Source organism: Ranitomeya imitator, chromosome 3, assembly GCF_032444005.1.
Source record: "Ranitomeya imitator isolate aRanImi1 chromosome 3, aRanImi1.pri, whole genome shotgun sequence".
Taxonomy (NCBI): domain Eukaryota; kingdom Metazoa; phylum Chordata; class Amphibia; order Anura; family Dendrobatidae; genus Ranitomeya; species Ranitomeya imitator.
In genome coordinates this window covers 477297418-477309440 of record NC_091284.1, presented here as the reverse complement: position 1 = coordinate 477309440, position 12023 = coordinate 477297418, and the positions used below count along the sequence as shown (strand labels likewise).

At 41.9% G+C, this 12023-nt stretch overlaps 1 protein-coding gene across 1 annotated transcript in view; it reads right to left on the bottom strand.

The window, feature by feature from the left end:
* Positions 1 to 12023, bottom strand: part of TMEM255B (transmembrane protein 255B) — a 176717-nt gene that overhangs the window by 44963 nt on the left and 119731 nt on the right. Inside the window, exon 7 of the mRNA XM_069760180.1 lies at positions 1456 to 1615. Coding sequence (XP_069616281.1) covers positions 1456 to 1615 — 160 coding nt within the window. The remainder of the gene's footprint in view (positions 1 to 1455; positions 1616 to 12023) is intronic.

Below are 12023 nucleotides of genomic sequence, written 5' to 3'. Positions count from 1 at the left end.
AGGGTTGATATGATATGCAAATGATGAAAAAAAGGAAACCAAATTTTCAAAACATCTTTATTCAGATTCTATGAGCACCATGTACAAAAATACTGTACACGCACTTAGCCCTTGGCATGCTATCAATAAGGTTATTAATGGTTGGCTATGGAATGTTCTGCCACACTGAATGCACTTTAGCACACAATTCATCAAGATCACCTGCTGGCATCTCTATTTGTAAATGCCGACCAATGACATCCCAGAAGTGCTTAGTGGGAGACAAGCCAAGATAAGCCACTGTAGTACATTTAGGCCATTGAGAATGATCTCCGTAGCTTGAGAAAAATGCAGCCTGGCAAAGTCATGTTGAAAAAATGGATCTTGTGAAGGCCTCTTCATGGTCTTGCTCACATAGTCTCGACAACAATCAATGTGTTATGACTGTGTAGCAACTCCCATGAGAAAATAGGTAAAACATTAAAAACTGCAACTGACCCAGCCGGTTCCTTTACAGACTAGAGATTCTGACCCCGCAGTCCCTAGTGGTACCTTTTGTAGACTGGAATAGCCCTAACAACAGACTAAACTGTGGCAGCTCAGAACTATACTGCCCGGAAGGCCAAACATACAAATATGTACTCAAAGACAACAGAGAAGAACAACATGGATAAAAGAAAGGATAATTTAATAGGAGAGGATGAGGATTTTGCACACAGCTGAAACACCAAGTAACAGTCACATATCAACACTCCAAACGCCTCTACCAACAACCAACACCTCCACTCCACACCATGCAGTTTAAGACTAAGGCTGGTGTCACACTTGCATTTGCAATGCTTGAAACTCACGCAAGAGTCTCGCATCAATTCCTGGCACTGCAACCAGCAGTTCGGACCAGAGCATTCAGTTGCATAGAAATACATGCAGCCGCATACTCCGGTCCTGAGTGCTGGCAGCAGTGCCAGGAATTGCGCGAGCCTCTCGCATTGCACACGCAAGTGTGACACCGGACTAACACTGGCAATAAAGATTTCCAGAGGCGAGTATGTATAGAAGAGAGGAGTGACCAATAAAAGCAGCTGAGATCATCCAACCCGAACAGTTTGCACTGCTAACAGAGACCTGCACCATTTAGTATAAAGAAGTGCTTCTAATCAGAGCAGGAGTAGGAGAAATCAGACAGCACGGTCTTCTGGACCCTCTCTGTCGTGGTAAACCCATGACAGTCTGCACACCTCCATACACACGTGTGAGTCAATCAGGTCTCAATTTACAAAGTGCACCACACCCAGCTGCTCACATTCAAACTGTCATGGCCGATTAACCCCTTTTAAGTCCTATATGTGCTAAAGCATTTTCTCCCAGTTTTTTTTTCTTTTTTTTTACATTTTAAAAAAATATTTATCTGCTACTGGAATTCAGATTTTCAAATATATAAAATACCTGTATGATGGCAAAAAATAGAAAACCTACCACGTCTTTAAATGCTCCAATGATGGCCGCAGTGACAATGCCAAGGAACAGGCCCAGAATATTAAGGATGGTGCATGTCCACAGCAGCCGATATAAATGAACAACATCTTGGCAGCTGTTCACACCTACAAATTCATAATAGCTGGTGGCTTCATCTGAACTGCCAAAATAAAGAAAGTTTGGTAAAGGGAACAATTTAATTCCAAGTTGCATAAAGCTGTTAGAACAATCTGATTTTATGCGAGTGCATTTATGATCTAGTCTATATACATTTATACTTACATTTTTCTTAAACTATTACTTTTACAAGGTTCCTGACTATTTTGCTCATGGGGGCAATGTGATAAAACCACATGCCGCTCCAACTGAGCTGCTTTGGCTTTTCTCTCCGGTCACTATTTCCATGATTGCAGTGATGATATGCTGTTTATCATGCTAGTGTCACTGAAGCCAATTACTGGTCGGAGTGGTCTACCAGGGAGGCCAGTTACATAAGGTAGATAGCATGTCATAGTAGCACATTCTTTTATTATTTTATCACATTGCACTGCCTAGAACAAATTTGTCAGAAACTCAAAAAATTTCTGCCAGAATAGTGAAAGTAATGTAAAATTTATGTATCTGAATTTGCTAAGAGAATTCAATGTGGACAATGTTTTTCCTAGGTCACTTTGACACTAAGGGTATGTGTCCACGTTCAGGATTGCATCAGGATTTGGTCAGGATTTTTCATCAGTATTTGTAAGCCAAAACCAGGAGTGGAACAATTAGAGGAAAAGTATAATAGAAACATGTGCACCACTCCTGCATTTATCACCCACTCCTGGTTTTGGCTTACAAATACTGATGAAAAATCCTGACCAAATCCTGATGCAATCCTGAACGTGGACACATACCCTTAGGGTACCGTCACACAGTGCCATTTTGATCGCTATGACGGTACGATTCGTGACGTTCCAGCGATATCCATACGATATCGCTGTGTCTGACACGCAGCAGCGATCAGGGACCCTGCTGAGAATCGTACGTCGTAGCAGATCGTTTGGAACATTCTTTCGTCGCTGGATCTCCCGCTGCCATCGCTGGATCGGTGTGTGTAACACCGATCCAGCGATGCGTTCGCTTGTAACCAGGGTAAACATCGGGTTACTAAGCGCAGGGCTGCACTTAGTAACCCGATGTTTATCCTGGTTACCATTGTAAATGTAAAAAACAAACAAACAGTACATACTTACATTCCGGTGTCCGTCAGGTCCCTTGCCGTCTGCTTCCCTCACTGACTGACTGCCGGCCGTAAAGTGAAAGCAGAGCACAGCGCGCTGTGCTCTGCTTTCACTTTACGGCAGGCCGGCAGTCAGTCAGTGCGGGAAGCAAAGCAGACGGCAAGGGACAGACACCGGAAGGTAAGTATGTACTGTTTGTTTTTTTTTACGCTGGTAACCAGGGTAAACATCGGGTTACTAAGCGCGGCCCTGCACTTAGTAACCCGATGTTTACCCTGGTTACCCGGGGACTTCGGCATCGTTGGTCGCTGGAGAGCTGTCTGTGTGACAGCTCTCCAGTGACCACACAACGACTTACCAACGATCACGGCCAGGTCGTATAGCTGGTCGTGATCGTTGGTAAATCGTATAGTGTGATGGTACCCTTAAGTGTTTAACCCCTTAGTAACCGAGCCAATTTTGACCTTGATGACCGGGGCAAAATTTACAATTCCGACCTGTGTCATTTTATATGGTAATAACTCTGGATCTCTTCAAGGTATCCCACTGATTCTGACACTGTTTTTGTGACATATTGTACTTCATGATAGTGGTAAAAATTTATTTGATATGATTTGCATTTATTTATGAAAAGGAAATTTTGCAGAGAGTTTGAAAATGTTGCAATTTTCAAACTTTTTTAATTTTTGTGCCCTTAAATCAGAGTTATGTGGCACAAAATACCGTAGTTCATAAATAACATTTCCCACATGTCTACTTTATTTACATCAGCGCAATTTTGAGAACATGAATTTTTTTTGTTAGGAAGTTAAGTTGATCAGAAATTTCTCATTTTTTCCAGCAAAATTTATAAAACCCTTTTTTTAGGAACACTACATCATATTTGAATTAACTTTGAGGGATCAATATGACAGAAAATACCCAAAAGTGACACCATTATAAAATCTGCACCCCCTCAAGGTGTTCAAAACTACATTCAAAAAGTTTATTAACCCTTCAGTTGCTTCACAAGAACTGAAGCAATGTGGAAGGAAAAAAATTAACATTTTTCACAAAGGTAACATTACAAAAATGGACTACAAAACTTGTGCAATTTTTCCTCAGTACACCAATACCCCACATGTGGGGGAAATCCACTGTTTGGGCGTATAGCAGAGCTTGGAAGGGAAGGAGCACTGGTTGACTTTTTGAATGCCAAATTGACTGGAATCTAGAGCAGACGACAAGTTGTGTTTGGAGAGCCCCTGATGTGTCTAGATAGTGGAAACCCCCACAAGTGACCACATGTTGGAAACCACACCCCTCAAGGATTGTATCCAGGGGTATAGTGAGCATTGAATCCACAGCTACGACACAAATTTTGATAACATTAGATTGTCATATTGAATATGTCGCCATTACTGTTGAAGTGCTCACTACTTCGGATGCTCAGGTATGCACCAAATGTCACTGGTGCTTCAATTAAATACTCGAGTCTCTGCCCCACATGTTTTGCGGCTGTTAGACACCCCCAAAAATGTGGGGATCTGCTATGCTCTGTGCATACCAGAGCACCCTATGCAAACTCGATTAGCGAGGACTTGCGCTAAACACTAGCCATCATGTCGTCATCATTTTTTTCTTTTAACTTTTGAAAAACCACAATTCTAAACTCCAACCCTAACCTTAACTCCAACCCTAACATAACCCTAACCACAACACAAACACCAACCCTATCTGTGAAGAATGGAAAAAATTAAAAAAAACTTTAATTTATAATTTTTTTTTAACTAAGGGGGTGACAAAGGGTGATTTGATTTACCAGCTTTTTTTTTTTTTGATCACTGTCATAGGGTCTTGATGATCAAAAGGAACCAATAGCAAAAATTCCCTATTGTTGCCTGGTACCGGATGGCATATCTTGGCGAGTGCACTGCGCATGCACCCATTTTTTTCCAGGAAGATGACACAGAGGGTTGGCGAAGGCATCGGTGGGCTCGGGGGACTCCATTTCTCTATTCTCTGATATGCTAAATCAGACTTTTTTTTTCTTGTGATTGCCATTATTCATTGAAAAACAGCAATCATGTGACAGGGGACTGTAAAATCTGGCCCTGTTCATGTTTTCCAGAGTCTACGCTACCCCCGTTAGCCGAGCCCCCCCAAAGATATTCTGAGCTACACCCTTATTTCTCAGCGCCGTTAAAAAGCTATACCAAGGAATTAGTACTCAACTGCCGCAGTTAAAAGGCGTGTTGGCGATTGTTAATGGGTTAAAAGACACAAATTCACAACATAAATAGTTTTAAAAAATTGCAACACTATCACACTTAAAATTGTATTTTTTTTGCTATACATCACTTATCCTGGGTCCCATCCTAGTATATATTGCTCATCTTGGTATATGTCCCCCGTTTTGCCACAGTTTTTTAATGTATAGAAAAAATCATTATACTCACTAGGGATGTACATAGAAGTCATGGGCCTTTCTAGAAAAAGAATAATGTATGCCCCATAGTCCTACATATAGTATAATTCATCCCATTGTCAACCATATAGTATAATTCACAGCCCATAGTCATCCATAAAGTATAATCCACTCCCACAGTCATCCATAAACTATAATGCACCCCATAGTCATTCATAAAGTATAATGCACTCCATAGTCATTCATAACGTATAATGCACCCCATGGTCATCCATGTACTAGTATGACCACAGTTTAAAAAAATAAAAATAAATCACCTTTCCTTTGCGCGCACCCTCTTGTGAAGCCGATAACTGATTTCGGCGTATGCCTGGAGAGTGTGACATCACTGACATGTGCCCCAGCACGTGCACGCCTAAGTCAGCTGCTGGCCTCTGATTGGCTGGCAGCGTGTGTTGTGGTACGAAGACGCGATGTCTGTGCGCCGCAATACACTTCAACTGGATGTGCGTCCGAGGAACCACTGGGCCTGATCGCAGCAGCGACTGTTATGACTACACTGGTTAAGCAGCTGTCCAGATGTATACTGCATCTTTTCCTAACAGGGAACTTTTCCGTGCATATGCATTAAAAATGTATGCCTCAAACTGTGTAACAAAAACATGGCATGACATAGGTTAAAATTTACTTATCCAAATGTTCCCTTCCTAGAACCCATAGGCAGCAAATAATGGGTTTAATCATTTGACCTGCTACTTAGACCTTATGCTATATGTTTATCTGCAGCAATAGGAAAAGTATATTAAAGGGCAGGAAAGCTGTGCTGTCTATGAACTCCAGGAACTTAAAACTTTGGGTAAGTAAATTTTAATTTTTTTTTGGGATGTCCTACAACATAAATTGGATTTCATAAGCATGAATTAGGTGAGATTATGAAATAGTTGTTTGCTCAATCACTCTTTTGTCAAAGGCTGAAACATCAAACCCAACATCAATGCAGTTATGTTTGATGACTATGGAAAAACATGGTCATGTGGCACCTCTGCATATACAGTATGTTCAGGATTAATGTGGTTCGACTCTCATCAGAAGCTGGATGTTCAACAAGTAGGATGTGCTTTAAGAGAGATAGGAGAATCTTCAATATCTCTGACCCACTATGTTCAAGAGGAACATGGGCTGATTCTGCTCAGAATCTGGGTGTTCAGCTACTAGGATGTGCTTTAACACTTTTGCCTTGGTATGCTATCAATGAGGAAATTAAGATAGTTGTCTGAGGAATATTCTGCCACACTAAATTAACTTGGGAGCACAAATCTTTAAGATCCACGGCTGGCAGCTCTATTTTACAATTGCTGACCAATGTGATACTTGATATGCTCAATGGGTGACAACCATGTAGAGTCACTACAGGCCATGGTAATACATTTAGACCCCAAAGGCTGCTCACAGTAGCACAGGCAACATGTAGCTTGTCATTATTATGTTCAAAACTGGCATCCGTGATACTTTTGAGAAATGGCCATAACATTGACTCCATAACTAACTCAATGTAAAGCAAAGCTTTTACTCAACTTGGAGTTGAGGCTAGAGATGTCTGACTACCATACATTAAGCCATAAACACAACGTAATCACGGGAGTATGACCTGTGTAACGTTCCCTCATGATGGACTCTTCATGACATTGTCTCTGTTGTCTGGTCCATATGTGAAGGGTTACCCACAATGATTCATTCTGTTGTACAAGCAAAATTAGAGGTCACATACAAATTTTAAGGCCTTAAACAATGTCTACACAAACGTTCAGGAGACATTTGTATGACATTGTTCTACAAGCCAGACATTCAACCGGCTTGTAGAAATAATCACCACCCCCTCTGACCTCTCTTCCTGCCAGCGTAGCAGTAAATGGTAAATGGGTGTGCCTTGAGGTGCAGCTTGGGATGTGGTCAGAATTTGCAGCGACACACTATGAGCGACGCATAATTTGTCCCTCTTCCTGTTCTGTAAAAGTTAGGAGGTATGCTTATATAGTTTGAAATGAAAGGTGCCATACTCTTGCCTTTCTCTTGACTTTCCTAACTCATGGGTCAGAGAGCATTCGAATACTGCCTTTAACGCCTTCTAGTGCATATGCAGAGTTATGCTGGTTTTATTGGGGATGCAACGGGCATAAAAACAGAGGATTGGCGAAACTGGTTAAAAAAAAAAAAAGCAGCCTTTGCACACAACGCCGTGACAATCTATTCACTCCTCATGAACTTTTCAACTTTATTTTTTCATGTTACACCCACACACGTAAATGTATTTTATATGATATACTAAGGCAAAAAAGAAAGTATTTGTGAAGTCTAAAGGAAATGACACGTTTTTCTAATTATTTTAAAAATATAAACCTGAAAATTGTGAAGTGGATTTGTATTAAGCTTCCCTGAGTCAATAATTTGTATGACAACTGTTGCTGCAAGTCATTTGGGGTTTACACATCTAGAGGATAATATATTTTGCAACCTCTAATAGATTTTCCTTCATGATTGCCCTATATCCATCTTCACACCAACTCTGACCAGCTTCCCTGTCCCTGCTGAAGAAAAGGGTTCCGAAAATCATGATGCCACCACCATGTTTGAAGGTGGGGATGATGCTGTTTTCAAGGTGATGTGCAGTGTTAGTTTTCTGCCACATATAGTGCTTTGCATTTAATACAAAAAGTTCCACTTTGGTCTCATCTGACCAAAGCACATTCTTCTACATGCCATGCCCCCTGAATGGCTTATTGCAATATGCAAACTTATGGCCTTCTTTCAAAAATAGCTTTCTTCTTACCCCTCTTCCATAAAGGCTAGATTTGAGGCATATACGACTAATCATTGTTCTGTGGACAGATTCTTCCACCTGAGCTGTGGATCTCTAATTAATGCTCTCCTTGCTTGGCATGTCAGTTTAGGTTGACAGCCATGTCTTGGTAGAGTTGCATTCCATTTTTATATGATAGAATAAACAGTGCACTGTGAGATGTTCACAGCTTGGGCTATATTTTTTGTACCCTGCCCCCATCCCTGCCCTACTCTTTTCCACAACTTTATCCCTGACCTGTCTGATGTGTTCCTTGGTGCTGTTTGATCGCTAATATTCTCAAACAAGCATCACATGCCTTCACAGAACAGCAGTAGTTATACTGACAGTAAGTTACACACAATTTAATAATTATGTGACTTTTTGAGGCATTTGGTCACTCAAAATTTAATGTAGGGGTATCTGACTACAGGGAGCTGAATAAAAAATACACATCACATTTTCAGATTTATATTTTAAAATAAATAGAAAACCAATGTATCTGTAAGGACTTGGACTGTATATCTGTTTCTGTTTGCTGTTTGCCCTCAGTTCAGTTACTTTTGCCCTTACCCAAGATGGAGTCATTGGCCTCACAGGGGCCATCTTGTTTCCTGTTAGATTTTCCTTGTTCCTGTCTGTGGTGTATTTAAAGGAGCCCTGTATATGTACTTATTGCTTGAGTATCTTGTTCCTGACTTGTGATCAAGCTGGAAGAACTGCTATCTTGCTGGTTTCTTTGTTACTTTGGGATACCCCGTCTGTCTCCGGTTCTACATCTCTTCATTGCAAAGACTTGTTTCCCTGGATCTGCTCTGCACTTGTCCCTGCCGCTGGACTGCTCCCTGCTAGGAGGCCTGGTCTGGTCTCTGGACCTGACATCCTTGGACTTCCACGGTCTGTACACGTGCTTACTGCCTATCCAGCTCTGTCTGGTACTAACCTGCTGTGTCATAGCTGTTTACCTGCATATCATTATAAATATTCTTGAACTCTTAAGGTACCGTCACATTAAGCGACGCTGCAGCGATATAGGCAACGATGCCGATCGCTGCAGCATCGCTGTTTCGTCACTGTGTGGTCACAGCAACCAACGATGCCAAAGTCCCCTGGTAATCAGGGTAAACATCGGGTTACTAAGCGTAGGGCCGCGCTTAGTAACCCGATGTTTACCCTGGTTACCATTGTAAATGTAAAAAAACAAACAAACAGTACATACTTACATTCCGGTGTCTGTCCCCCGGCCTCAGCTTCACGCACTGACGGTGAGCGCCGGCCGGCCGTAAAGCAGAGCGGTGACGTCACCGCTGTGCTTTACGGCCGGCCAGTGCTCAAAGTCAGTGCGGGAAGCTGACGGCGAGGGGACAGACACCGGAATGTAAGTATGTACTGTTTGTTTTTTTTTACATTTAGAATTGTAACCAGGGTAAACATCGGGTTACTAAGCGCGGCCCTGCGCTTAGTAACCCAATGTTTACCCTGGTTACCAGTGAAGACATCGCTGAATCGGCGTCACACACGCCGATTCAGCGATGTCTGCGGGAGATCCAGCGACTAAATAAAGTTCTGGCCTTTCTGCTCCGACCAACGATGTCACAGCAGGATCCAGATCGCTGCTGCGTGTCAAACACAACGATATCGCTATCCAGGACGCTGCAACGTCACGGATCGCTAGCGATATCATTGTTAAGTTGTTCAGTGTGAAGGTACCTTTAACCTATTGTCTCTCGGTCTCTGTTCTGACCCATGATACTGATCTCCACTGCACTTAGCACTAAGTTTATTACAGTATCATTTCCTTTACACTTCACAAATACTTGCTACTTTGTGTTGGTGTATCACATAAAATATCAATAAAATACATTTAAGTTTGTGTGTCTAACATGAAAAATGTGGAAAAGTTCATGGGGTATGAATAATTTTTCAAGGCACAGTACAATGTATTCACAATCTCTATCCCCTCTGATTAAAGTAAAATAGCAGCATGCAAACAAGCTTCAGTTAATTTTCCATTCCTTTGTCATGCCTCTCATTACTATTTTAAACAGGTTGTCCAGGATTAATCATTAACAATTTTCACCCTCCCCTGTTGGCCTGCCACTAGGAATTTCAGAGCCCCATAATGGCAAATATTTTGAGCCCCCATGAGGCACCATCCAGGCTCCACCCCAGCTCTGCCGCCACCCCTCAAACATTCCACAGAACCACTGCCCACTCTTAATTTACTGTAACTCCATTTCTGCACCATATCCTCACCAATCACACATTAACAGTACGCATCGAACACCATATCCCATAAATAGCCATCAGCTTTTGTTTTGACCAAAAGATTTTTTTAAGCCACCACCACCATAAGGTAGACTCTTTTGGATGGGCTCTACTCTACTCTAAACTACTAAAAAATTCTTAAAATATCCAATACTCTTTTTAGGTACGGTATATCTTTATTTTTCTTTAAGGGAAAGAGTCACAGATTTTTTAAAATGACCATTAATACTACAACATACCATGGACAAATATCATCACACCATAACCAGACCACATATTACTACCCGCATAGTGATTAATTAGTACCTGTACTCTTTTCCTCAATTCAATAACAGTTACACTTCTGCATCTTCAATTATATTTGCATGCCGCTTCCTCCCCAATTCATCATGTCTTGCCTTCTCTCTCCCAGACCCAACCTCAATTTATTATCAATTGCTCTCCCTCACTTCCAACACATCATATACTCTCCCCACCCTCAATGTATCATTTGCTGCCCCACCCCTAATTTATGATCATTTGTTGTGCCCCACCCTCAATTCATCATCATTTACTGTCCCTCATCCCCCAGTCTTAATGCTGTCCCCCAGTACATGTCATCATTTGCTCTCCCCACCCCCCACCTTCAATTCATAATTTGCACTCCCTAACCCCACCTTCAATTCAATTGCAGTCTCCCATCTCCCAAGCTCAATTCATCATTTGCAGTCGCCCACCCTCAATTCATAATTTGCAGTCCTCCTCCTCCCCTCACCCATTAATTTGTTTTATAAAGAAAAATGTTTTTCTTGCATACCTCACTAATGATCCCCTGCAGGAGTAGCTCTGCGTCTGGTGTCCTGGCAATGGCCAGGGAGCTGGAGCTGCGCAGTCGTTCAGGTTAGACAGCCGTGGAGCTCCAGGAAAGCTCCCAGCACTGAGGTGTGTGGCGCACAGCACCTTATTACACCTTGGGGCCAGATGAGGAGAAGCACAAGAGTCCGGCCCCCCTCTTTCCTTTTGCTCACCGGGCCCCATACAGAAGTAAGGGCAGTAGTGACCTGATGGCAGCCCTGCTGCAGAGCACTGGAAGCAACAGTCTTGATGAGATAGAATAAAACCACTGAGTTCAATGATAGGTCACATGCAGTTGTCATGGTGCAACTGCTGAAGTTTAAAAAAAAAAACCTCCAGGACAGCTGAGGAGAACCAGTGCTGCAGCATGAATGCATGAGTATAATTGTCTTTATTATGTTTGCATAGTCACAAAACACAAATAGTTTTTAGTGCACCCATATGTCCCTCAAACAAAGCACATTTTAATCAATAGATCATCCAATAAAAATAAACTCCACAATTGGATGTTTAAAAAAAAAATATTCCTACGCTGAGATAATCTTATAAATGTGCCCCTGCTATGTACTGTGTAATGGCCGTGTCTGACCTTACAGGAACATGGTCTGCGCATAGCACAGCTCCTGGGCAGGGGAGGAAGCAACAGAGTATACAGACATTACAGCAAGGGATCGCATCTGCTGCTTTCTGTGAGGTAAAACATTTCTCTGCCTGTTTAAAAACATGTTTTATTTCACAGAATCGGCTTTGATCTCGGGCTGTAATGTCTGTATAATCTCTTTTGCTTCCTCCCTTGCCCAGGAGATGGGGTATGATCAGACGATGAACTGGAGCAGTTCTGCATGGTTGGATAGAGCCATTACACAGTACACAGCAGGGGTACATTTATAAGATTATCTCGGCACTGTAACATTTTTCAACACCTCTAAGTGTGGAGCTTATTATTATTCCAAGATCTATTGATTAAAATGGAATTTGTTTGTGGGAATACCCCCTTAAA